This window comes from Onychomys torridus, chromosome 12 (genome assembly GCF_903995425.1).
Source record: "Onychomys torridus chromosome 12, mOncTor1.1, whole genome shotgun sequence".
In the NCBI taxonomy this organism is placed as follows: Eukaryota; Metazoa; Chordata; class Mammalia; order Rodentia; family Cricetidae; genus Onychomys; species Onychomys torridus.
Window position 1 is genome coordinate 64,847,952 of NC_050454.1, and position 27,760 is coordinate 64,875,711.

Sequence of the window (27,760 nt, forward strand, 5' to 3'; positions counted from 1 at the left end):
AGAATGAGGATTTTTTTTTTTTTTTGCTTGAATAAGAAGAGCAAACCCTGAAACCATGATGGATCATCATTCAAGGAAGCAGCTGAGGACCTGAGTTGCAGCTTACATGTCCTGTTCTGCTGGCCCGAGACTATGAGTTTTATACTTTTGACTGAAATGACTCCTTTCCAGTCATTCGGTGGAGGAAAGGCCAGCGTCAAAATTGTATGCCAGCTGCTTTGGTCTTTTGGTTTCAGGAAATGAAGAGGTTTTTCTGAAAATCCCATTAAGTTCTTGTTGAACAGAACTAGGTGTGTGATGAAGGAGTCTGGGAAGGTGTTAAGTGGCACACTTAACCAGAATTATGTTAGAAAGGATGAAGGAGAAACTGATATTGAGCAAACACCTAATAGTGGCTCTCATAAAGGAAGTTAGAGAAAGGTAATGGGAATGGAGAATAAGGGGAGTCATGAGTCTACCAGCGATGAATACCAATGATGGAAAGATGTTTCTGTGAAGTAGGGACTACCTGACCAGGCCATACCAGAGTTTGCCTCGTCAAACTTACCATGATTCTGAACTTGCTGATTCTGAACCTTGACCTACAAACATATCAGTGGTGATTTCGCTTTCGGAGACACACTCACGAAGCTGCAGAAGCGCGCGGGAACACTGGAAAGATGGGTAATTTACAATGAGACTGTTACCAGTATGTATGTCAAATAGCACTATTTATCCACTATTCTACGTCTCTCTGTAGGCAAATGTTTGTTACTTGCAAAGCCAGGTGTCATTAGAAAGAATCAAAGAGGAATGTGAGGGCAATGATTTTGATGGCTAGGGTCTAGATGTTTCAGACCATGGCTGTCTGCATTCCTGCCTTCCAGGTAGGAGTGCCTGGGATCAACTATCATGTCTCTGGCCGTGTATCTTCACCCCTAGGCAGCATACAGGATTGCAGCTGTACCTTAGGCTTTCTTTCCTTAGCTTCAGGGGTTAACTTCTTTTCCCTACACCTTTGTCTCTTGTTTAGATGCATTAATGTATTCACTGTGCTTTCATCCAACTCCTGACCTGAGGATCAGTGGGGAAACCAGCAAGAGCCAGATGAGACCACTTCCAGGGAGGGATGAGGACAGAGCATGCTGTGGGAGGGTGGAGCATCCTAAGTGGGAGATAACAAAAACGGAGGAATCACCACCCCTAAAGCGATGTCGATGTCGTTGTTGGCTATGATAGGTGAGGGTGGCCTGGAAGGAATTGAGGCTTCTAAGAAAGGAATGTGGACACTTCCCCACATGGTGCAGTGGGGAAGCAATGAAGCTGCTAACGTCTCCTGCTATTATACACAGACACTGATCAGGGAAACCTGCATGCTAAGGGGCATGTCTCTGAGAACACAGGGCAAGGTGGAGAAGTTGAAGGAGCAATCTGGAGTAGCTAGTGGTGCAAACTAGCCTCTTCCAATTAATTAAATTCTCTGTGTCTCTGTAGTATAGACATCTCTCCTCTTCCATCACTGAACTTATTTATAGATTTTTAAATCTCAGAGGGTAATCTTTTCTTTACTCAAAGTATTTCTTACTCATGGCATTCCAGTCCAGGAAATAGGCTGTTGTGATGGAAGTCTATGACGATGATTCTTTCCTTCTCTAGGATTTCAGTACTTTTCCCTCTCCCTGTGGCCATCCCATTCCAAAGCTCAAGTACTGTTTTACCTGGACCCCAGTTTGTCAAGGATATATATTTTCAGTTTCTAGATAGAGTTCTAATGATAGGTCAGAGTAGTGATTCTTTCTCCCTATCTTGGTGAATCAATAATTTGGAGGATTACTTATAGAATGATGAGTGAGGGGTTACTTTGTAGATGGTGGGAAACCCCAGAACAGTGGTACAACTGAAAGATATCAACCTGGTATGCATGACTACTCCACAGAGGCACTGATGGAGTCCCAGTCTTCAGTGAACTTTCTATGCTTTACTTTAGCATCTCCCAAGACAACAAGCAACTAGAGCAGAATTACAAACAGCTGGCAGAAAGGAGGTGCAAGAGGGAGTCCTTGACATCTCAGAGGAGGGCCTCATGAGCCACTTCCCCTTCTGCTAAAAGGGAACATCAGTAGGCCCCATCTTGAAGGTCTCCTGGGGATATTCCCAGCTGCTCTGATAAGGTCGGTGATCGTTTGTTATGCCCGGAAGACAGTACTCCACAGCAGAGGCTCACTCACGTGACTAGGATTTGATGCTGGTGACTTTGTTGGGGCTAGAAGGGAGAGACAGTATGCATCCCATGCTGGCCTTCTAACAGCAAAGTGGCTTGTTTTCCCAGCAAAGTGACATTCTAAGGGAGGTCATTTCAGAAGAGTTAATCACTGCCACTTCTTTGAAAGATTAGATCCAGCCTTGCTTTCCTTGGGGCAGGCCCAAATTTGAGAGGACAGGGAAGATGACAAATTCCATGGCCATCTTTAGCCCATGACAGCCTTCTGCTGGACTATAGAAGTGCAGATATTTCTTGTATTTGATCCATTTTTGTGGTCAATAATCTTTTGTCTCTCAGGAGGCAGAGGCAGGTAGATCTTTGTGAGTTCGAGGCCAGCCTGGTCTACAGAGCGAGATCCATGACAGCCAGGAATAAACAAAATTTGCTGTCTCAGTATCACCTTGTTCGTGGATTTGGTCTTTGTCACATGGAGCTTTTCTGCTTCAGGACTCCCTTTTCCTTTGTCTGCCATCTAGACATTTGGAAAACTAGGACTCCATCAGTGCCTTTGCAGAGAAGTAGTCATGCATACCAGGTTGATATCTTTCAGTTGTACCACTATTCTAGAGGTTTCCCACCCTCTAGTAAATAACCCCTCACTCATCATTCTATAAGTAATCCTCAAACTTATTGATTCACCAAGATAGGGAGAAAGAATCACTACTCTGATCTATCATTAGTGCCCTACCTGGAATACAGAAAGGGTATTACTGTAGAGGCCAGACTGAATTCAACCTTACGATGGTGTGAGAGCTGTGAGGACAGGGGTGTGCCACTGTGCCTGGTTTCTGCCTTCCATCTTCACTACAGACTTTGTAGGCATCACGAATCAGAGAGTATCTTCTCATTATCTTCTTTCTCATTTCAGCTACCAGCTCTTCAAATAAAGTATGCATTTACACACACACACACACACACACACACACACACACACACACACTTCCAGTTCCAAATGAAGGGTGGGGGGCTATGACTTCAGTCTTCTTCACTTCTGAGGGGAGTGTTAAATAGCAGTGTTTCTGCAGGTGGATGTTGCTTGTTTTATCTCAACATCCCCTGACTCCCAGGTTAAAGCCCGGATGTCGCCCCCATCCAGAGATTTTGCTGGTGGAATTAGTGGATGGTTACTTACAGAAATTCAAGACATTGGAGGCATGATGATGGACATCCCGAGCCAGGTTAGAGAATGAAGAGGGTGTCCCAGGAAATAAGACACAGAGCTGAGTGTGGGTGAGTTGTAAATGTGAATGTGCAGATCTCCCCTGATGGAGGGGAAAAGGAGGAGCCCAATTATTGTTCATTAGTGTTCGATGTGGAATATGTTATGTCTTGTCCAAATATTGTGCCATGCTGTCCCTTATGGTCACCACGTGCTGCTTTGTGGTAGGATTTGGATTTTTCATTTTTGAGAGCCATGCAAGGCATTCTGTCCCTGGAAGAGAAAATGATGGTGGATATGTTTAGATTTCTTTGAACAAATCTCTTCTTGGCTTGTGTCTTGGCGTTATGTAAATGCTTTTCAGTGTTAATTTAATGACACATTTTTTTTTTTTTTTTGTGATAAAGCCAGTATAAAGTTTCAATAGAGAATAAAGATGAGAAATGTTTGAAAGAGAGCACTATTTTTGGAGTAAATGTGATAATGCACATGTGTAGTGCTGTGTGAGGACGGTGTGTTGACAAAGGCCACTCACAAAGAGAACTTTGCCATCCCGTTGTTAGGCAAGGAGCATAAGTGATCGACAGGCTAGGCTGTCTCTGCTTCATAGGCAAATCTTCCTAGGGACTAGGAATCCATAGATATGGGACAAAGAAGCACCAACTATATGTCACTGTGAGACAGCAGCACAGAATTTGTATGTTGTACACCAGGGGGATTTTCTCAACTGATGGTCAACATCAGCTGAAACGAATCAAATTCCCCCCTATAATCATGTGTGTGTGTGTGTGTGTGTGTGTGTGTGTGTGTGTGTGTGTGTGTGTGTAGGGGATATATGTGAATGTGTTCACATGTCTATGCACATGTATGCATGTGCTTGTGTATACAGAGGTTAGTGGTCAACCCTGGGGTCGTCCGTAACAATTCTCCACCTTATTTTGCTTTTGAGACAGAGTCTTTCACTGAACATGAAGCCTATTGATTTGGCTAGGTTGGCCGGCTATAGAGCTCCAGGAATCATCTGTCTCCACCTTTCCAGTGCTGGGATTACAAGTAAGTACTGGATTGGAGCTCAAGTCTTCACAGTTGCAAGATAAACACTTTAATGACCTAGCCATCTCTTCAGCTGCCTCCCTATAATCTTAAAGACTTTTTTCCACTAAAAAAATTGGGAAGAAGCACCAAATCTCATTAGAGTCAAGGATAATTTTGAGCAATTTTTTATTAATATTTAATGAATGCATAATTCAGAAGATCCCAAGACTGGTATCTTTAAAAGTTGACACAAAATGGTGAAAGAGACTCTTAGAAGAATATAGAAATTGTGTACTTCAATCTGTACACATGTTCAGCAGGGTGAGTGAAAAAACAGGAACACAGTGAACCTGCAACTGTGGAAAATGCCCAAGTGTGGTTGGCTTAGCAGCTAGTATGCTCTGCTAATTCCGAAAGTCCAGAAGATTGACTCAGATCATACAGCTGTTTGTGAATATCTGTACTGATAGTCAAACTTAAAAAAAAAAAATGCGTTCTGTTTTTTTTTTTTTTTTTTTTTTTTTTTTACAGTGGTTTTGGTTCAAAGCAAAGAATACTGAAAAAAAAAAAAACCCTTTCCTTCACCCAACCTATCCAACCCTTTCTATTCCTCTTAACTTCAGAATTAATTTAAATAATACATGACTTAAAGATTTCTCATCAGCCTAGGGATGAAGTCTAGCTTCCTGCACAGTGCATGGTCCTTCCCATTGGTGTGACTTTTATTTTTGAACATCTTTCATTCTCTGATAGGGTTTCTCAATGGTGACCTGAAGCCCACCTGCCTCAAAATTCAAAATGCTAATGATCCTTGAGCCCCACTGAGTCCTATGGAATTAGAATGTCAGGGAGGCAGGACCAGAAGTCTGCATTTTAATGTCCTGTAGATAATTCTTACTCATTGACATTTGAGTTGCTCCTCACAGTCCTGACAGCCTCAATATCTTGGGATGCTGTTGTAGGGAAGTTCCATTGGATTGATCAGAATACATGACCATCATGATCGCGTGAGAAGGCATCAAAGTCATGGTCTAGAGGAGAGACAAATGTGCACCCCCACCAGAGAAAGACTGCATAGGTGTTGTCTGGAGAATCATCTATAATAGCCATACTTTTGTTTTTGAATGAGTGAATTCATTTAGTATACAGAAGCCAAAGTAAAAGAATAAAAGCAAGGGGTAAATGGACATAAAATTGGGTACACAAAACATTCAATAGAAACAGACCAGGCAAGTACCTTTAAGGTAGATATTTGCAGTTCCCCATCAAGAGTCCTAGGCAGAGTATCCCTTCTAAGTAAAGAAAAACTAATTAACATTTAGAGATGACATCATCAAATAAGGCTCTTACAGCCAGGCGGTGGTGGCGCATGCCTGTAATCCCAGCACTTGGGAGGCAAAGGCAGGTGGATCTCTGTGAGTTCGAGGCCAGCCTGGTCTACAAAGCGAGTTCCAGCAAAGGTGCAAAGCTACACATAGAAACCCTGTCTCGAGAAACAACAACAACAAACAAAAGAAAACAGAACAAAAAGGCTCTTACAACATCCAACAGACCATGACTACAGAATTTCAAGCAGTCAGTTGGAGTTTCCAGTTGAGCCTTCTCCCTATGATTGAGACTCCCAAGTCTGAACTTCTGATTTCTTTTTCCCACTGTAAATTGTAGTTGGTGTTTTCGTTCTAGACTGCTGATCATCTGTCCTGACAGCTGCTCCCCAAATAACCACAGAGACTTATTACTAAATTATAAACGCACGACTGATAGCTTAGACTTGTTTTTAGCTAGTTCTTATAACTTAAATCAATCCATTTCTATTAATCTATGTGCTTTCCAAGGCTCATTTACCTCATGAATGTATTTCCCATCCTGCTGGCTTTGCGTCTCACGGTGTCTCCTCCGACTCCACCACTTCTCCCCAGCCAGCATTCTCTCGGCCTCATAAATCCTGCCTAGCCATTGGCCAATCACCTTTTGATTAACAATGAGAGAAAGGCATCTTCACAGTGTACAGAAGGATTATGCCACAGCAGCAGACCTTTTCATATCACAAGAGAAGCAATAGTAACCTTTCCTCTCCTCCTTGCCACAGAGTTGGGGGCCAGGATAGCCTGTTCTAGGAGAGGTGTTCTTGGAGGACAAGTCAGGATAAGCATGCTTGGAGGGAGCTTCTGGGTGAGCTAATACCATACAGCATAAGGCAGTTGATCAAAGCAATGCACACTAGAGGCGTGAGAAGAAGGCAGACGATAGTTCCCTTGGCTCAGAACGGGGAGAGTGAATGAAGCCTCAGAACTCTCAAGTGTCTATAAGAGCCCTCATCCTTCCTGCATGGTCTCTCCCTGCGTGTCTTCCCTCATTGCTCACTAAATAAATACCTGTATCATGAACCCAGGCATCTGAAAATGCCACCTACCTCCATCCCTGGATCCCTCCATAGCCTGCTGGACCACATTCATCTCAACCAAGGCCTGGTTTTTACTCTGCTGTCCCTTCCTCAGCAAGCCATCACTTCAACACCCACATTGTCATCTCCGGTCACTTATGCTATCCTCTGATCGCTTTTGGAGGTAACTGAATGTCCTTAAGTCACAAGAGCTTCTGCACTGAACAGATGCAATCATGCAAATGATATTACTATTTGGTGGCAACCCCGCTCTTGAAGCCCCTGGGCTGCTGCTTGTGTGTAAGGAGTACATACATTTGGGGGTTGCTGGTGTTTTAGCCACCCATTTTTTTCTCCATCTTTCCACTTGAGCTCAGAAGCCAGCAATATGACTCCCTTCTACAAACCCTCCAGGGCTACAGGTTTCAGGGCCTACAGGCCTTAGGTGATTCCTTCTTTATGTCTAATCAGGTTGGCCAGAGCAGCCCACTCTTTCTACAGACCAATAAGCTTTGCCACGTGTGCATGCAGCCTTGCAGAAAGACACTGCTTTGAACAACCGTGAACATAATAAAAACTAAAAAGGAACAATTGGATAAGCCGAGGATGAGAGTGTGACCAGGGCATGAGGGGAAAGGGCTGACACCATTAGCTGTTGGAACTGGGTCCATGTTTCCTGGTAGCTGCAGCATAGATGGGGATGCCAGACACTTTGTAGCATATTCCGGATCTGAAGTCGAGCACAATGTGTTTGCTCCTTGGTGAATGCAGCCGTCCACAGCAAGCAGTTCTTTAATCCTAGCTCTAGCACCTCGCAGAGGCAGGTGGATATGCTAGTTTGAGGCCAGCCTGATCTACAGAGTGAGTTCCAGGACAGCCAGGGTTACACAGAGAAACTCAGTCTTGAAAAACAAAAACAGCTACAACAAAAACAAAAAGAAAACAGAAAACTAGTGCAGATTACTCAGTCAAGTATGAAGGGCACAGGGATAACTCTCAAATCAGTGTGTGTGGCGTGCACGCAGCAGCAAAGGGATTTGATGGGAGGAATCATGCATATTAGTGGGTTATAATGAGCAAAGTACACCCCAGGTCACATGCCTTGTGGTTTTCAAGGAAGGGCCTCATCTGACACAATTTGAAGGGAAGTTAGTGATCACTGAGATGGGCGGCAGCCTCCTCCTCTCAAACTTGCTCCTAAAAGTCCTGCCCAGTTCCAGACAAAGTTCTTGACACACCCCTTTCCTTTCGGCAAGTTCAAACACCAGGCTTTCTCACCCGGACTGGAAAGCAGCCCAGGAGCATGGCTGAACCGAGCTCCCACGGTTTCTGGGGGGCGTGAGGCAGAAGATCCTTATCTGACCTGTTGTGGGTGGGTGGTGGGGTGTTCCCTGAGCAATGCAACAACCCTAGGGGGAGGTATGGAGCCGTCAACCTTTCTTTATTTCCCTCAGCAGGTGAGGAGGAGGTGGTCCTCGGTGGTTTGTCACCCTACCACGGAAGGCAGAGGTAGGAAGACAGGGCTGGAGACCTGGCTCTCAGCTCCAAGCTCCAGAACGCAACCGTTTAGGGGCTCCAGGAAAGAGACTTGGAGGGTCTTACCAGTGGAGGGCGTGGTCTGGAACGGGGCGTGGCCTGGGCCTGGCGGGGTTTCGGCCAAGGGGCGGGGTTTCGGCCACGGGGCGGGGTCTGCGGCGGGGCGGGGCTTTAGCGCCGGGAGGCGCTGGCGGCGGTGGCGGAGGGGAGCGGAGCGCAGGGGAGGGGACGGCGGCCGGCCGCGCGGAGGGAGTGAGTCACCTGACCGCCGCTTGCAGCCTTCAGTCGGGCCGCGCCGCGCCTCGGCTCCGGTGAGTGGCTCGGTCGGTGCGGGCTGTCGTCCTTCCCTCCTTCCCGGGGGTCAACCAGGCTGGTGGCTGGCGGCCGCGCGGACCTGGGGGTGGGGGGCGGCAGGCTGCGCGCTGTTTACGCGCTGCGCGGACTCTCCGGACCCGCCGAGCCGGCGCCGCCCTGCACCGAGCTCCGCGGGCCGCGTCCCGCTCTGTTTGCGTGCGGGGGCCAGGCCGAGCCAGCCCGGACACCAGGACCACCCTGCGGCCCGGGCTTCCCTTTGTTGCAGCTTTACGCACGTTTGTGATTTCGACTCTTCACTGCACAGGCAGAGTGGGTCTCGGTGATAAGAACGACACCAGCTTTGTGTCCGTGTCCGGTAGCGCCAGGGCCCGCGCGTTCTCGTCTCTTCCCCGGCACTTTGGTGTCATTTGGTGGAATTGGGCCGATGGCTTTTATGTAGTGAGCTCTCTACGTTCAGCACGGGCTGAGTCAAGGCAGACGTAGTAATTCTGAAAGAACGTGTGTGGGAAAATCCAGCTCCAGCGACAGGCTGGGAAGAACAAAGGCTGTTTTTGCAGGATGCTGCTCTTTTTGGAGAATTGTATACAGTTGTGACTGCTCGTCACGGAGGATGCCCCTGCTGGGTCTTTGTTTAGGTTTTGAGCACTCCTTTCAGCCCACTGGGTTTACATGGAAGGCAGTTCAGAAAGATTAAAGGATGGACACCCTAGATTTGTTAGTGGCCGAGTCTTTGAACGCTACACACATTCAGAGAAATGGGAAGGGGTATGGGTTAGCCTATTCTTCCTGCTCTGGCGGTAGTGGTGCAAGCTCTGGGCTGGGCTTGAAGGCGCTTGCCACTTCTGGCTTTGGACATCGTAAGGTAGTCTAGGGGGAAAAGGCTCCTAGTGAGTCATCTTGGAGTTGGTGGCTTTGGAGGCGTGATCGCCTCTTGTATTGTTGTTTAACCGACGGTCCTGTCAAGTGCCTTCCCTTTGTTCGCTACGTTGGTTGGATAACAAGGTAGGGTGACTCTTTAAAAGAGTTTGTGTTGCTGAGTCATTCACCCCAGTCTGAGGGGTAATTAGGAACAGCTGGTGCAGATACGCGCATCACATGCCTCCACTATAAAAGGCTGAGTTGCACACACGGAGGGGTTGCTTCTGGAGGCCGGAGGGGGCCCCCAGCGGCGAGCTGTGTGTTTTGATACAGGTAATCAGTGGGTGACGTGGAAGAGCACGCTCAGGACGTGGCCAAGTATAACACCGAGGTGGTGTTTACACAGCAGCCTCGTGGCCTACTGCTGGAGAAAGTTTGTGCTGGAGAGATTTCAGATAGAAGGAAGGCATCCTACAGTTTTGGAAACGAAACATTCCCTTCTCTTGATGTCCTTCATTAATTGTTTCGCTTCCAGTGTTGATGCTGAGTGGTGAAGACATGCTTAAGTCATTCTTTGTAAAAGTTTGTCTTTGATGAGGCCACAAAGGGGATTTCCTTTCAGGGTTTTTGGCTTTCCCCGCATAAGTAGTTTATAGGGTCAGAGAGGTAAAGGACGAAGTCTGCAGGTTCTCTTGGGTCAAGCCTAGAGCTAGGGCTCTATGGGAAGGCAGAATTTGTCTGTCTCACTCTCTTGACTTTATGGATCTTGTGTGATTGCTTTTTGCTTGAAAAAAATGATCACATACCCATACCAGTCAGTCCTCAGTGCAAAGTTTAGAAATGGAAACGTGTCTGAGGGAGAGGAGAGCTGGCTTCTTCCCTTTGACCAAAAGAATGAAAAATTTTTTCCCCTGTAAATTTTCTTTACGATTAGGTATTTATTCTTGCTTTCTGCATCTATTTAGGCAGAGGTCAGAGGACAGTTTGCAGTTACCACTCTCCCCTTCCATCCTGTGCACTCTGGGGATCAAAGGCAGGTGGCAAGTGCCTTTACCCACTCAGCCATTCTGTGGGCCCAAGAATGATGATGCATTCTTTATGATGGACGGTCATTTCCTTAAAAACATTTAGAGTAGGAAAACAGTTACTTTGTTGCTTTAGATTTAGGGATTATCAATCATGCATCTTTCAGATATTAGGAGCTGTCAGGTAGTATACAAGATGATTTATCTGAGATGAAAATACCCAAATTTTGCTTTTAAAAATACTTAAAAATAAAAGCCAAAAAGTTAAAGAAGCAGAGTGACATTATTACGTGTGTATGCAGTAATGTGGTTATATGCATTTTATCTTGTTTTCTCTTGAGGGATCCACAATTCACTTTCCACTGCTAATACCATCTGAAATTGCAACAGGTTTTTTATTTTGTTTGTTTGTTTTTACTTTCTGATCTCTTCCGGAGAGCTGTAGTTATTTCAAAATATTCTTAGTATTTAATTTTCACTTCATATGTAGTTTTTATATTGTAAAGAATAGAAGGTGGTAATTTATGGCTACATTGTTGAAGTTAGTGACTGAAATAAGAAATGATATAGTTAAATTTGATAACATTTTATTGAATTTGAAGGTAAGACTAGTGGGTGGGTGGTTGAAAGTGTGTGATCTGAAGAGTAGCAGAAGGGATAGCAGGAATACTTGCTTGATAATTTACACGTTGAAGTATATAGCCAAGTTTTTAAAGTGACAGTATTTTCTTACCCTTTGAGAGCCTATGGGTCCCCCCTTTTTTATACTCTTGTGAGAATTATTAAAACTGTGCATTTAGATAATACCCTGGGAAAAGTGGTATTCCTTAAAATGTCAGTCTTTTAGAAGGGGTTACTAATTTTACATTTTCTGTTTTAATGTATTCTTTTCTCTCTGTTTATGTGTATGGGCACACAGGTACCAGGGTGTGTGTGTGCGTGCGTGTGTGTGTGTGTGTGTGTGTGTGTGTGTGTGTGTGTGTGTGTAGGTCTGAGGACAACCCGTGGGAATAGGTTCTCTCCCCCATCACATGTGTCTGGACATTACACTCCAGCCCTGAGGCTTGGCAGCAGGTACCCTTAGCCACTGAACCATCTCACTGGCCCAGGAAGTGTGGCTACTATTCACCATCCAGTCCTATGCTTTTGTACCTCTGTACTGTGGAGGTGACTCTCACAATAATGCTTACAAAACCTGTTGACATGACCAGATGGCAGAGGACTCTTCACAGTTTGGCTTGCTCTGTCCATTGCTGAGGTTATTAACAGTCACTCCCCCCACCCCCTTCAGTTTTCAGACTTTCTATTAGTAGGACACTTGCTTGAACCCTGAACCCTATGTCTCTTGAAGAGCCAGCAAAATGAAAAGATTATTTTAGGTGGTGGGATAGATGATTTATGAGATCCTTTTGATTTTAGAAAAATATGCCAAAGGAGAGACTCAACTGATATCCAAAGCATGGATAATTTGAGTGTTGTTTCCTAAATCCAGGCCCTTTGCAGAGAGTAAACTTCAAAACTGCAGATAAATTACCACTTTACATCACCTTGGACCCCCGGCTTCCCTAGTGCATGGCATTAACAGATCTGAAGTTAGAGTCCCTGTACATTTGACAGAGAAGCTATAAGCTCTGAGTGGGAGATGTAGAACTGTATTGCTAAAGATCAGGTTTTGCCTAAGTCATCATCTTAGGCTTTGGAGCTAGCTCTTAATTTACTTGTGTTTCCGAAAAATGGTGGTGATGATGATATCTGTATCATAGATTGCTGTGAGCATCTAGTATGTTACTGTGAACCAAGTGGTCAGGACATAAATTGTGAGGTCCTATTTTATGGTGTCCAGAACGAGGCAGGGCCTTGTTAGGTAGCTTCTGGGAGCTGGACTAGCAGCCACCACCACAGGTGAGCTGGTGGTGTGTCATAGGGCAGGTATTGCTACTAGAAATACAACTCAGATGGACGCTATTGGCAAGTTGGTAGCAAGGTGTCAGGTTGGTGCTTATGGACTCAGCCTTGAGTTCTGGAGCACCCCATGGTGTCCTGCCAGTTAAATGTAACTGATTTTTGAAGAAATAAAAAGTACTTAGAATTTCCTCTCTGGCTCTTCCTTTGCATCCTAGTTGAGGATGCTCAGCCCCATCAGATTTAGCAGCCTGGCCACTCCCTCTCTGCTTGTTAGTGCCGGAATGGAACTGGCCTTTCAATTCTACCTCCTGGACTCTGTCAGTTTATGGGGGGGCATGTGTAAGGCACCCTCCAATTGCAGCTTGTAAGCCCTGTGTTGCCTTTAGACAACAAGCCTGTAGAGAAGTGACCCATGCTACAAAGACAGTGAGGGTGTTTTTAGCTGTAGTTGTTTCTGTTCAGAAAGGTGTGTCAGACACTTGGATTTCACCCCCGTGTGGGTGTCCTGTTGGTGAACAGCTGTCTTTCAGTGTGCCTTGGCTGTGTTTGCTTACTAAGCTGTCTACTGATGGCCGCAGAGTGACCCAATATGGGCTAGTTCTGGTACTGTGGGCTTTGAAACTTGACAGTTTGGATCAGATTGAAGGAGAGGGTATTATGTGTCCTTATTGACTGTATATTAAGTTGAAACACTTAGATTTTGAGTTTCTTCTTCCATACATTGTGATTACTGAAAGTGGCTAGAATTAACTCATTCTTCTAATTTACCTTTCGAGATACAAAGGAAACTGATCTTGTGATTTATTTTTTACCTGTAAGGGACTTGGAGTGAGCAAATATAATTTGTGGAGATGTTACCCATCTTGTATACCTAGCACTTCCTTTTACATCTTTGCTCCTCAGAATAGACCTGTCTTAGTTCTCCTCAGAACCTCAGAGTTTAGGATGCATTTGTAGGGTATTAAAACCTTCCCTAAGGCAAACCTGGGAAACAAAGAAACAGGGGCTGCCCAGTAACCAACTGCTGTTAGGGTACAGAAGACTGCCCTGAAGCTGGTCAGATGCAGGCTCCCTTCTCAGCATTGGGACAGTTGGGACATGTTCATAATGCACTGAAGTTGTGTGCAAATTATATTCTGTTAGAAGGAAGTTTAGATGCATCTTCTTAAAAGCCCTGGGATATTCTTTGTTCAAAAGAATATTTTTGTAGTAAGTATTCCTGGTTTCTATCTGTCTTAGTCAGTGTTTGAATGCTGTCAAGAGAGACCGTGACCACAGCAACACTTATAAAAGAAAGCATTTATTTGGGGGCTGGCTTAGAGTTTCAGAGGTTTAGTCCATTTTCATCAAGGCAGGGAACATGGAGGCACCAGGCAGACATGATGCTGGAGAAGTCGTTGAGAGTTCTACATCTGAAGCCACAGACAGCAGGAAGAGAGAGGCATTGGGACTGGCTTGGGCTTTTGAGACTTTTTTTTTTTTTTTTTTTGAGCTGAGGATCGAACCCAGGGCCTTGCGCTTGCTAGGCAAGCGCTCTACCACTGAGCTAAATCCCCAACCCTGGCTTGGGCTTTTGAAACCCCACAGCCCACCCCTAGTGACACACCTCCTCCAACAAAGCCACGCCTCCTAATTCCTCTCAAGTAGTGCCACTCACTAATGACCAAGCCCTCTGATCGACGAGCCTATGGGGGGCAATTCTTATTCAAACCACCAAACTGTCTGATAAAGTTATTTTACTTTAAACGAACAACTTCCATTCATTTTTGAGGTGGGGTCAGTGGCGTTGATGGTTGCGCTCTGCTCTCCCATGCTTCCTTCTTTATAGCAGAGTCCTTTTTTGCTGGTTGTCCTTCGTAGCGTGGACGTTAGCAGTGGGCCATTTCCCAGACTGCAGATTAAATAATAGAGGAGGGCTCTGCCCTCCTTCACTCCTCTCCATTAATCTGTTTAACTGACTGTCTACCTCCTGGACACCCTAGGAAGGTGCTCTTGACTGGGGAGGCGAAGTCTTCAGCGTCCACTTGAAGAAGTAGGGAGACACCCCCAACCCACCGACTTCCCTGCTTGCATGTGTCCTCCTGTGCTTAATGTCTTCTCCTTCTTCTAAGGATGCCAACATCTTTTAGAAGTCAGCTCAATCAGTTCAGAGAGTTGATTATAAAATACTTAGCTATAAACATTTATTAACGTTTTAATACATTTATTAGGTTGTAATTCCAGAGTAAGTGGTTTTCAGTAAGAACCGTAATTTTATTAGTGTATATTTTATGTTTAAGCACTGGTTTTGCAGCGAAAGGCTGTTATTGTGTATTGGCTCAGGTGTCATTTCCAAGGTACTGATGTTTATTTACTGTATTTCCTGGGGTGTCTTTTCGGCACAGCACACAGTTTTCCAGTGTGTAGGAGCCGTCTGTTAAATTAGAAGAATCAGCAAACTAGTTTATGGCTCTTTTAGGAATTGTTTTTTCATTTTTGTTGAAGACTTTGTTATTGGGTAGGGTTTTGCTGGCCTTGAGGGCCACAACCCTTTTGCCTCTGCCTCTCCACTGAGAGAGGGTCATAGGTCTGCCTGGCTTATTAGCAAGACGTTTAATGGTGAAAAGCATGTCGCCCTGCTGAGGAGGCATCTTTGCCAAAATGCCTTCAGTTGTAGCCGTCATTGAGAGAACTACAAGGAAATTCCCGTTGATGCCGAGACTGTGACCACTGTCAACTTTCTGTGCTCCGTTATGTCTTTGTGGTAAAGGACTCCCCAAGTACCAGTCATGCTCTAGTTCTTTGAGTTTCTGTGAGGTGTGTTTTGTTTCTGAGGGCTTGCCTTTTATCCCTGGTCTAGTTGGGTTCATGGTCTAGTTGGGTTCAGGCCTCAGGCATCTGGGGCACCGAGTCACTAGAGCAGGCTGACCTAAGGAGTTGCTCCTGGTGGAGGAGCTCAGCTAGGCGCTTGCCCCTCCAAAGTTCAGGGTAGGGGTCGTGAGTGTTTGGCTTTAATGGTGCTTTGTTCTCTGTGGACGCTGCTGCTCTTCCCAAACTCACACACAGATACACATCTGATGAGTCTGTAGATAGTAGGGTGGGTTACTAAATTTATCTCAGCATTTGTGACATCGAAGCTTGTCAGATACTGGGTTTACATGTAAGGTAAACTTATGGCTCTATATACCAGGAACCTCTCTAGACACTGGCAGCACTTTCTAGAAGTTACACCTTGAGAGCCCAGCTTTCTGTCATAGGATGGCCAGTTGCAGTGAAATGAGCCAGGAGATCGTAGATGAGGAGAAGCCTACATCTGGGGAAGTCAGAAGAGCTGTAGGAGTGGTAAGATGACTGCATGGTTTGCTGGAAGATGCTGCTTTCGCCAGCAAGTGACACATTCTGCAGAAGCTTAGCTGTGTGGATCAAGGCTGGAGATAGCGGCAGCATCTGCTCTCTTCCAGTGGCAAGCCCCAGCTCAATGCCTTATCTCAATGACTCAGTTCTCTGCAGGGAGGCTGATACCCACCCCTGCCATGGGATGCTTCTTTATCTGTGTGTAAAACTTTCCCTAAAGCTCTTCTCTCCGTTGTGTCTGTTTTCCCCCAAGCCAGCGTTCACACAGAGATGTCAGTGTCAAGGGAAGTGAATGGAACCTCTGATTGGCTTTAATGACTGACGTGTCTGTCTGTGTATGTGAGAGCTAGCTGTCTCTAGTTATTGCTTCATATTTATAAGGTGATACATGTTTATAGCTGAGAATTTGAATGCTGAAACTGAAGAAAAAAAATTACCTCAATATTTTGATGACTATCCTAATGAGTGTGGTGATGGATGGCACCCAGTATTACTGTACATGTAAAATTTGAGATGTCAGAGGGGCAGGTTGGAAGTCCATGAACTGTGGGATCCTGGAAGCCTAAGGATTTCAGGGAGAAGATGAAAAAGCTGTTGAATATTGCTGAGGTCACTGCAATAAAATTGGCAGTTTGACCTTTGGTGGACTCACATGAAATTGCAGAGAGGGAAATGGAGACAGTGTGAGTGTGCATTGCTCTTCCTGGGGAAGAAAAGAGGAGGATTGGAAGTATCTGTGTGTATTGGCCAGTGTTAAATGCGGTATATTAAAAGAGGGTTAATTAGATTGGCTTACATGATATAGCCTGGGTGGGCCAACACTGATGGCCTGCACTCTGAGCAAGGGGAAGGTGGAGCTGAGAAGCAGAGCTGTTCAGTGCACTAGGCTGGATGCCTCAGCTGTCCCAACCTTGTGCGGAAGCCCCGGGGGGATTCCTCAAGAGCTGGTTTCCATCCCGTGTGGGAAGGCTGAAGAATCTGAGCTCTGATAGTTTCATGGGATGGCTGCAGGGGAGAGAGAGTGACAGTGGTAGCAGCAATTGGTAAGACTCAAAAACGAGCGGGCAAAGTACAGGAACTGTTCCTTAGATTTGGCTGCTGCCGGCTGGCACTGCCCACTTTAGGATGGGCATTCCCACTGCAGTCAGTCTGATCGAGAAGAGCCCTCACAGGGCGTCCAGGGGCTTGCCTCGGGTGATTCCAGATCTTGTCAGGTTGACCAGCTATCACAAAGGGGTGTGTCAAGAAATTTCGAGAGGGATATTATATTGTGATGATGGGAATCCTTGTATTGGTCCCTGTACGGTATCTTACCTAACCTTCCGATAACGCCTCATTTTTGCTGAAATCTACTTTTTGTTAAGATCGTAGTTTAAGATTGATTTTTCTCTCTTTTAGATGCCTTTCCTATTTGAAAAATCTTTAGAAGTTTCATCAGTTCTCACAGCCAATTTACCAGCAATTTCTATTGAACTGAATCGGATTGTTTTTTGTTACTATTTTTGTGAACACCTTTCAAGATTGTTTTTAGTGAAATCAATATGAATAAAAAGTTAGAGGGAACAGCCTGCTTTACTGTGCTGTAATTCTGCTGAGATGCAGAATCTACTCATGTCTGGTGTTGAGCTTTTTGGTGATCACCTCTGTGTCTGTAAGATGTTTGTGTGTCAATCTGAGACTTCGTTGATTTCCTGTCTCTCTCCCCTCTCCCTCATAGTCCGGTTAGTTTTGTTTCTGCTGTTGAGAACCTCTCCCACTCGACTCTAAATGTTTTTTATTGTTTCCTTGGGCTCCTTAATATGACAGGATCAGTCGAACCCTACATTGTAAGTAGTGCAGAAATACTACCTCTCTTTCTACCTTCTTGGATTCCATCCCCTAGCGAAGGTTTGGTTTTGTCAAGGCTGGTAATAATTTTCATTCTGTCCTATAACTGGGATGCCATTCTCTGAGAACCGATTAACAGTGTATGTATGTGTTTTTTACCTGCATTAATGTTGAGTGTGAACTATGTGGTAATGCGTTTCTTTCTGAATTGTTTTGGTGTCACCTTGTGCATTAAAAACACACATTTACAGCATAAAAATAAAATCATTTGCCAGGTGCTATCCTAAACATATTACGTATACCATCTCTTTTTCCTAAGAAAAATGACTGTTTTTGTTCTTAAGAGAAAGAGACATGAAGGAGCTTGTTCAGCGGGCTGGGGGGACATGGAGTACTTCAAGCACTACTGTGTCCCCCAGCGGCCACCGTTCCACATGTGAGGCTCTGAGAGGGTTCTTGCCCCTTTATAAGAATCCTCTTGCCTTCTCTTTAGTGGCATCTGGTTGTGGATATGGGGATGTCTGAAGTGCGTACTTAAGGCATGACACAGGTTTTGGGGAGGCAGAGTGACCCAGAATTTCACTCTTTGGGAGATTTTCAGTTTCCCCCTTTTGAATTTCTTGTGGGAGCCTTAAGTTAACTGGGGCCGTCATTTTCTGCCCATTACTTGTTCATCTAAAAATACAACTCTATAGCTATCCCACATTGGAGGTCAGTGCACACTTCCTGATAAGGGAGTGAGTCGGGACACCACTCGGGGTCAGTCATTGCAGTGAGGGGAGAAAAGGAGGCATAAGGAAGGGCTGGAAGAAGTACACTCATTTGTTTTCAGATGGCGTGACTGTGCACAGAGAAAAACAATATAAAGAATTTACAAAGAAGCCTCAGAATTAATGAATTAGTTCAGGCTGTTGTTGGATTTCGGCTCCTATCTCAGAGATACATTTGCAATTATGTAGTAAACCTGTAGAATAAAGCATAAGAGCTCAAATATATGTACATAAACCATAAAACACATAGGAATAAACTTAATAGAAGATGCACAAACCTCCTTTGCTCTAGACAGCATCATCGTTACATTAAGAGATATTAAAAGAAGGCCTTGGAACATGGAGAGGGAAGCCCTGTTCATGAGCTGGGAGCTTGATTTGTTAGCTGTTCCCCCTAAATAAATATAGTCTTATTGCAATCCTAATCATAATTCTACTAGCTCTTCCAACTCAAAGATAATTAAAAAATGTCTAGGAAGAATTAATATATTTCACACAAGGAGATGAAAAGCGGCCAACACAAGCACATGTGAGGATGCTCACTGTTATTAGCACCAGGATGACAAAGAAGAGCACGGTGAATACTCTGCACACACCGGGAGAGTCAAGATGCAGAGGACTGGTGCCAAGGGTTAGTGCTGGTATAGAGCTGGTACGGATGGGCCCACACACTGCTGGTAGCAAAGCGAAATGATTTAGTCCATCTGGGAAACTATTGTGTGTGAAGAGCATACACCTCCCATATCACTCAGCTCCTGTCTTCCTAGGTACTTACCCTGGGAACGTGGAGTGAGTGTATGTCTAGGCAGCTGTTTAATAAAATTTTAGTATCATCCCAAGCTGAGACTAGGTCAGTTGTCTATCTTTATCACCAATTAAGTGGATGAACAAATTGTTGCATATTTGTATAATGGAATATTTGCCAACAGCAACAACAAAAAGAAACATCAGATGTTCTTAGCATCAGTGTGCATTGAAACCACTTAGCTGAGTGAAAGAAATTTAAAAAAGAGTGCATGACACAATGTATTTGCATGTCAAAGGGAAGTTCATGTTTCTGTACGGGGATGGTGACAGACACAGGTCATTGGCTCCCCATAGCCAGAGGTGCACAGAGGGAGCGACCGAAAGAGTCATGTGCATTCTGAGGAGTGACAGAAACCCATGTGCCTTGGTGTTGCTCTCATGTGTATATGCAGTTTTCAAAGCTTGTTGAAATTTGGGGTGCTGAGGCAGAAGAATTGGAGTTTGAGGCCAGCCTGGGCTGCATAATGAGACATGTCTTAACAAACCAATCTCAACAAAATGAAAGCTCACTGTAGTGTATAACTCAAACACAGGCAGCTCACTGTGTGTAATGTGTAGCCCACAGTTGATAACGGTGACTGATATGCTTGATGAGACGTCTGGATTCAGGAAGGATGCTTTGTTGGTATGGACCAGTTCTAGCGGCTAGGGCATGTTTTCACAAAAGATGCAACAGTCATTTTAAACTTTAGGTAGTTGGCCAGTGCATAGGGCAAACAAAAGGTCGAGTTGTCTCTGCAGTTCTTTGAAGGAGGATGGCAGGTGAAGTGGTGGTTTCTTTTGTTTTCACTTCTGTAGCTTGAACTCCGGGTTTGGGGTTTTGTTTTTATGTTTATTATTTTCTTTCATATTGTTCCGGAATTGACTTCTAGGCTTTTCCAAACTTAGGAACCTGACCGAGCAAAGATAGATTTGCAGATTTGGGGTATGAAGAACCTTCTGTTGCTGATATCTGAGTAGGAGACAACTTTTTTCAGGTTCTTTAACAGTTCCAGCTCCTCGCTTTTGAGCCTGACTTTGTCTTAAAATTTCAAATACAACATTTAATCCAGTAAGTATATGACAGACCAGGCATGGTGGTGTACATGTTTGATCCCAGCATCTGTGAGGCAGAGGCAGGCAGACCTCAGAGTTCAAGGCCTGCCTGGTCTACAGAGTGGGTTCCAGGTCAGTCCTTGTCTCAAAAAACCAAAAACCCAAACAAATAAAACCCCAAGAAAACAAAACCAACAAAACCGGCATTATATAACTGTGTAATTGTTAAAGACAGGGAAAGGCCCGAATCAAGATGCACCTCAGGGCTGCAAAAGCAGGGGCAGGTGGGTGGGGGGCAGGAAGACACAACAGGGGTTGGGTGTGGGGGAGGGCATGGGGGGCAATTAGAACCAAGTGTTTGAAAGTGCTGTGCTGAAGTCTGCTGCTTTGTATGCTGACTTGCAGTGTTAATTTAGAGAAGTTTCTGCCTAGTAAGCTGCAGAACGCTTGAATCCAGCTCTCCAGGCTCTCCTGAGCTCCTCACTTTGAAACGAGTCCCTTTGGATGGTGCTGTCGGCAACTCTGCTTTGCCCTTCTTCTTCCTTTGAGTTTAAAAGAAGTAGCTTCACCAGCACTCCCTGTCCAGTCCTACTTTAGGTTTCCTTGAGGCTAAGGGGACTGACCTCAGAGGTGCTCTCAGGTGTGGGTGACTGAACACCTGTGAAATTTAAGCCTCCAAGAGGTTAAAGGAAAGAGCAGCTCTCGGTTACTGGTTTCGTTTCTTCTTCCTTCTGGCTTTTTCCTAGCCAGTAGATGGTACTGGTTTAAATTTCCACAAGGCTTTTGCTGTTAAGGTTTTTTGAAAACTTGAGAATAATAATGAAAACATGTTGTTGAAGATTCTTTTCTGTAGGCTACCTCATCTTAATTTTTAACATTTTAAAGAAAAAAAAGGCCCTGGAGGTGAAAGTCTAAGTGTGTACACATCAGAGTGTGTCAGTTGTCTGTCACCTACTTGAAAGATGGATGATAAGGCTGACTGCCAGATTTCAGGACACTTACATTGTGGGTAGCTCGGTGTGGAGTACAGGAACTGACTTGGGGAATTAGAAGGATCAAGAAAGATAATGGGTCCAGGAGTTTGCCATCCACAACTCTGCATTCCAGGTAGGTGGATGTGAAGTCACTGCAGGCGATGAAGACCGCAAAGGCAGAAGCCCTGAGGAGAGGAATCCACTACAAAGGAGGAGACATGTTCAGGAGGCGGGATCAGCTGCAGATCCAGGGTCCACTTAGAAAGAATGTTTTAGAATACGATTTCTGATGTCTGTTGGTCAGTACTTGTCTAGACATATGGGTATTCATGCATGCACACACACAACACCCACAGACAGACACACAAGATTTACAAACTCTTTTGATAGTATTGTTTCTCATTAATTAAATAGTACCATTAAATGAAAAATGAGCAGCTTTTATTTTGATAATGACCATAAGTACCTTTGGGTGTCTTGTGTGAATTGGTGACTGCTGCTGCCTTCTTCACCCTGGGGTCTCATTCTCATTTTGAGCTCTGAGTCACATTCTGGAGTGGGCCTTCCCTTCATTGTGTTCTTGTGGCTGCTGCTGTTAGGGTGGCACTCAGGGAACCATGGTAGACAGAACCTGTGACAACAGAATTCTGGGTGGTAGTTTTGTTTATTATACCCCCTACTGAGATGTAACACACATCGCCCTCTTGAGACTCGTGTAGCAAGCAGTTCTTTGTACACTTGTGGCTTTATAGTCACACTAAGCCACACCCTAAATTTGTGTTCCGTGAAGTGTTACAGACCCGGCCCTGCCATCCTAGATCATCTCAGGCTGACTTCTCTCCTTTGTAAATTATCTGAAAAGTTATTAAGATGTGATGAATCCCAGCCCTTTGTCTTATTTTCTAGTGTCCGTCTGAAGGTGAAAACACCAGCCAAACAGTAACAGTATTAGAATGTAACTTGTCCATCCTGGGTAGAGACCAGAACACCACGAAACTGACGGCCAGGAAGCTCTAAAATGCAAGTTCATCCTTTGTCAGCGCGAGGGAGTGAATCAGCAGTTTGTGAAGGTCAGCACACCTTGGCTTGCATTCAGACAATGGTGTCTGTCCAAGAATACAGAACCATTCCAGTGCAGCGAGCCTGAGTTTGGGCTTAATAAATGAACGGTTCCAGGTGTGAGCAGCTGGGGGGCGATAGTTTGCTTTTAGGTTTGAGAAGTGTGACACTGTGCCTGGTGGATGTTGATAGGAGCTCTAGGGTCATTGCGTAGTTAAGGTGTTGGGTAAAAAGGATTATTGACTGCTGAGTTCAGAACACCCCTGGTTCCGCCCCGCTGTAATGAGGATAGAGGTCAAGGTGTCTTTGTTGCTGCTAGCCACTGTTCTGATGGTGTTTACAGTTGGCGGCCCTTACTCAACCACCTCTGCAGTGTTCCTAGCTCCAAGAGGTCTGAGCTGGGATCTTTTTGGCCTTTTGTAGTTCTGGAAAAGCCACCCAAGTTCTTCATTCTGTGAGCCCTGATGAGTGCATTTCCATTCACAAATGGAATGGTTGGAAAATGTATGTGGTCTGGGTTTGGATTGTGTTAGAAGTGCCAAGGCGTTCAGCAGCAAGTTCTAGTAGTAAAGTACTGACCCGAGTGCTTGGATTGTGGTAGATTGAGCACAGTCTAGCAAAGTTGTGACATTTAGGATGAGACCTGGAAGGTGACGAGTCAGCTGCCTGAAGTCATCTGAGTGGCAGGCACATTGACAGGGAGGACTCTGGGGTCTGGAGGGTGTTAGTGTGGCAGCTGGGAAGGGGCGTGTGACTGGAGTGTAGCCCAGACAAGAAAAAATGATTTGACAGAGGGGAGGGCTGGTGAATAGACCGGAAGTCCACCAACCACGTGGCTTTTAAGAACATGTTAAGGAAGTAGGTGTACTTTTGATAAACTTGAGGCTAAGGTTTTCAGCAAGGAAGACCACTTAGAAACAGGGTTACTTGAATGGTGTGAGCTTCGTTAATGTCCACTCTTCCCAAAGAACAGCTAGTGTGTATTGTTTGCTTGCTGTGAGCTCAGTCCCTTTCGTTCCTCACCCCACAGAAACATCCCAACCTCTCAGGGAGGTGGTGACGTATCCCTGATTTACAGATGGGGGGCTGGGCTGCAGCACATTGATGAGCTTGTCCAAGCCATGCAGCTGGTGCAGAGCTGGATTCGATCCCAGTTAACCTCAGATTCTCAGTCCCAAGCTGTTAGTTAGTACCAGCCATCCATGAACCTTTAAACTGAGTAGCTCACAACTGGTATGATTTGACTTTTTAGATTTTTAATTATTTGTATTTATGTGTGTGTGAGCATTTGTGTAAGTGTAGGCACACCAGTGTGTAGGTGATCTCAGAGGCCAGAAGATGGTGTTTACCCTGCAGTTAGAGTTATAGGCAGTTGTGAGCTGCCCAGAGGGTGCTGGGATCCAAACTTCTGCCTCCTGCAAGAATAGCAAGAACACTTATCCTCCAAGCCCATTTCTCCAGTCCCTTGGACTATTTTTTTTTTTTAAAGTAGAAAATATCTGAGTACTTCGTATGGGGTAAGGATTAAATGCTAATATATGAGGCTTTTTTCATACTTTTAATTTTATGTAACTGCATTGGTACATGTGTGAGCTGGGAGCTGTGTAGAAGGATAAACATTTGTAGAAACAGGACTTGAGTGTTTGGGTTAGAGCTGGAGAGAAGTGTAGCCCTCAATGGTAAGGTAGAGGCTCCAGGACTCAGCATAGAATAGTATAGTTGTATATGTGTACCTGGCTGAGAAAAGTGTTGAGGAGTGGGTACCAGAGTTACACGGGAGCAGTGAAATTCCTCATGTGAGCTGTACTTGGTCACCAATAGGGAACCTGGCCTTCTTAGTGGGTCCTCTTGTTTGTTTTAGTGCCCGGTGCTGGCCGCTCTCAGCTGCGGTTGATTGCACCGGGGGTTGGCATCCTACCAGTGTGAATGTTCACATCCTACCCAAGGGATATGAACTCGTGACGTCATCTGTTACTGAAAAATGCCTGAGCAGAGGTGATAAACCAGATATGATTCTCTCTGAGCCTGAAGTAAGCTATGGCCCACTGTACCTCAGAGAAGCACTGGGCTACCAGCCAGCGATGGGGTGGCTTTTGCTGGAGTCACCTTGGGATCCAAAGAACCTTTAGGTTATGGTGTGCCATTTGTCTTTCCAAGGAGGAGAAACATGGCCAGTTGGAAAGCCACCGTGAGGCAAGAGAAGGGCATGTATAGAACTTTGATGGACTGGTCGAGCTCCCGACATCACACACTGCTGGCAACATCAGTCTCTAAGCTTGTATACTTTCCCTTCGATGTGTGGTGTTCTGATAAGTGTAAGACTAACACACTTTAAAGGTTTTAACCCGGGTGGCTGGAAAGTGTGAGAGCTATCATGGGCTGGGTGGTAGCTATGGCATTGGCCTTTGCTGGCAGGCCATCGTGGACAGCTAGCTGCCTTGAAGGAGGACACTTGTGGCCCCTGAATTCCCACCTCTAGGAGATGACAGGATTTTGGAAAGCTTATCTCTCCTGTTCTGAGCAGTTCTTTGTAATTCCTTTGGTTGATAACCGAATCATGAAGAACCATTCTAAGAAGAATCTGATTGCTCCTTCTGTAAGGGTATAACCCCAAAGTTCCATTCACCTTCACATTTAATGTTGAAGTCACCAATGATGTTGTGTGGTATGCTGGGTCAGCCAAAGGAAGGCTGGATCCTTAACCTGAGACAGAGCTTACTGAAAGATTGTACTTTCATTTATACTTCTGTGGAGTTTAACTTTTTACCTGTGTAAAAGCAAACGCAAAGTGTAAGAGAATTTGCGGCTTGATTGTGTTTATTTGCAGCTAGAACGTCAGGACTTTGAAGTGGAACCCATCTGTGGTCTGAGTGAACTTGGGTAGTTCAGATTTCTCCTTTCTTGTGTTGTATCAAATCTGAAAGCACAGCCATGTCTCCTTCACGGATCCTCTGGGGGTCAGACAGTGAATTAGCTGTCAGAAGGAAGGAATGATGCAGAGGGGCTTGTGGGCTCATCTGTGAGGTGCACACCACTGGGAGTGCTCAACACAGGCCTTGAGGACTGCAGGAAAATAGCACCCCTTACTTAGACTCTACGGTTTCTTGTGTGTCTCAGGGTGAATAGACATGGCAGAGATAATATGCATATGTGTATTTGGGGTACCTCCTTTCTTTGAGTGCCAGTATTGTGCATGTGCTCAAAAAAATGTTTGGAAGCCATTTTATGTCCAAATGATGATGACTTTGTCTTACTTTGTAACATTTTGAGGAAACCAAGGCTTTCTGCCTCACTTTGGCCTCTCAGAATGCAACATGTGGAAAGCAAGTTCTAAAATGTTTCCTGACACAAAGGAACCTTTTTTTTTCCTGTGCTGCCAAATGAACTTGACCTGGTGTTGATTGGAGCCTCTGGATGGGAAGCTCTGCCTTTGCCTGATCTCTCCATTGTGGTGAACAGGACATGGTGGAGTACCCATCCCAATGTGACCTTCCCCTGGCCACAGCCATGAACTATCTTCAAGTAGAGGGTGGGATTTGAACTGAAGGTTTGGGCCAGCCTGTGGCTCCTGTCAGACCTGTTCTCAGAGTGAACTTACCTTCAGACATCTAGGAAGTCTGGGCTCAGGAAGTTCTTACTCTTTCTCTCTAAGATCTTTGCCTTGAAATTAGAATTACTATCATCAGCCTGCTCTACTTGAGGTTTGTTGAATGAATCTACATTGTCCCTCTGGAGACTTTTGTCTCCATATTTGTGTTGGTGACAAGTACGTATTTTAATTCATGCTGACAGTTTGTTGTTTAAAACACATTTCCCCACAGGATTTGTTAAGTGACATCTTCCCTGTGTCTTTGCAGGTCGATGACAGTTAGAAGCATGCTTTCCACTGCTCTCCCTGATCCCGTTTGCCACCCAGGATGTCTGTGAGTGAGAGCTCAGTGTTTGCCTATGAGTCTTCTGTGCACAGCACCAACGTCTTACTCAGCCTCAATGACCAGCGGAAGAAGGATGTGCTGTGTGATGTCACTGTGGTGGTGGAGGGCCAGCGGTTCCGAGCCCACCGCTCGGTGCTGGCTGCCTGCAGCAGCTACTTCCACTTGAGAATCGTAGGCCAGACTGATGCCGAGCTCACCATCACACTGCCTGAAGAGGTGAGGGGCCCCAGCACTGGCAGTCACAAGCTGTTGTTACCTAGCTACTTTCTGGTTATAAGCTGAACACAAACTCTAGTCTCCCTGAGGAGATGGGCATCTCAAGGAGCATTTCTGTAGCAACCCTTCTCTGGCTTTTGTTACAGGAATGTTTACATGTGAAATGATCGCTTTGGATGTTAATACTTGTTGAACAGTGGAAGATGTGGATACAGTACCTACATCTTAGTGCACCTGATAGCTTATAGGCATTTGGAAGGGTTCTGGCTTAGAGGGTGCTGGACTGTGTGACTGTTCTTGTGAGGGACACCGTGACAGGTTCAAGCTGTGTGCACTCTCTCTCCTGAGACATCTCCCGTGAAAAGCAGGCACTCTGCAAGTGTATTTCTCCCTGGTTTCCTTTTTCTTGAGATGGTCTTTATACTTTGGGAGGAAAGAAGTGGTACGTTGTCTTGGCCAGTGAGATGGCTCAGCAGATAAAGGCATCTGCTGCGAAGCTTGTTGATCTGAGTTCAATTCCCTGGGCTCACATAGTGGAAGGAGAGAACTGAATCCTGCAAGTTCTCCTCTGACCTCCACATGTGTGCTGGCACACACCCTCCCACATCCCCCCACAAACAAACAAACATGTTAAAAAACAAAATAGTTTGTTGTCTTCCTTGTAGAGCCCTGTTTTACATACACCTTTCCATCCCCAGTCTGTCTAAGTACTAGGGTCTTTGTCTTTGTGCTAGCCTGAAGGGGCCTGTCTTAGGTGGAGTGGGGCTGGCTACACTGATTCTTCCTGGCTCTGTTATTGGAGCATGTGCTTTGGCAGCAGCGTATTTTGACATTGGACACAGAGTTTTAAGGAGAGGAGGAGGAAGTGTGTAGAATTTCCTGTGTATGACATACTGTGTGATGTTGGGCATAACTGGATGAACTGCAGACCAATCCATAGTGGAGCTGGTTGCTGGGGCTGTGCCTCGTGTGTGACTCTGGCTGTAGTGTTGGGGTGTGAGTCAAGGGTAGCTTATTGTTGATTTTACAGAACATGACTCACAGTGGGGCATGCATTCTACAGTTCATATTTCAAACGATTTCACGAGGTAGAACAATGTTTGTTTGATGGATTTTTAAGAGACGATGTATGTATCAAAATTCATATGTATGTATTGTGTATATATTTGGATGTTTTATGTTCTGAAAAAGTATAAATCACGTTTTCAAATATTTAAACTGTTTCATCACAGTGACAAGTTGAAAACATTGCATATGTTATTTGGTTGAGTTGGCATATTTTGGGAAATTTTAATTGAACTTTTCATTCAGATTATTATAAATTTGATACAGTTTTAAGGAGTAAT

At 45.1% G+C, this 27,760-nt stretch overlaps 1 protein-coding gene across 2 annotated transcripts in view; it reads left to right on the plus strand.

The window, feature by feature from the left end:
- The first annotated feature begins 8,565 nt into the window (after positions 1–8,565).
- Positions 8,566–27,760, plus strand: part of Bach1 (BTB domain and CNC homolog 1) — a 37,897-nt gene continuing 18,702 nt past the window's right edge. Inside the window, exons 1-2 of one of the 2 annotated variants that reach the window (XM_036203782.1) lie at positions 8,566–8,666; positions 26,121–26,414. In XM_036203782.1, the coding sequence (XP_036059675.1) occupies positions 26,181–26,414 (234 nt within the window). In that variant the 5' untranslated portion in view covers positions 8,566–8,666; positions 26,121–26,180. Of the gene's footprint in view, positions 8,667–22,139; positions 22,275–26,120; positions 26,415–27,760 lie in introns of those variants that run through there. The other variant, XM_036203783.1, reaches the window with a different exon arrangement.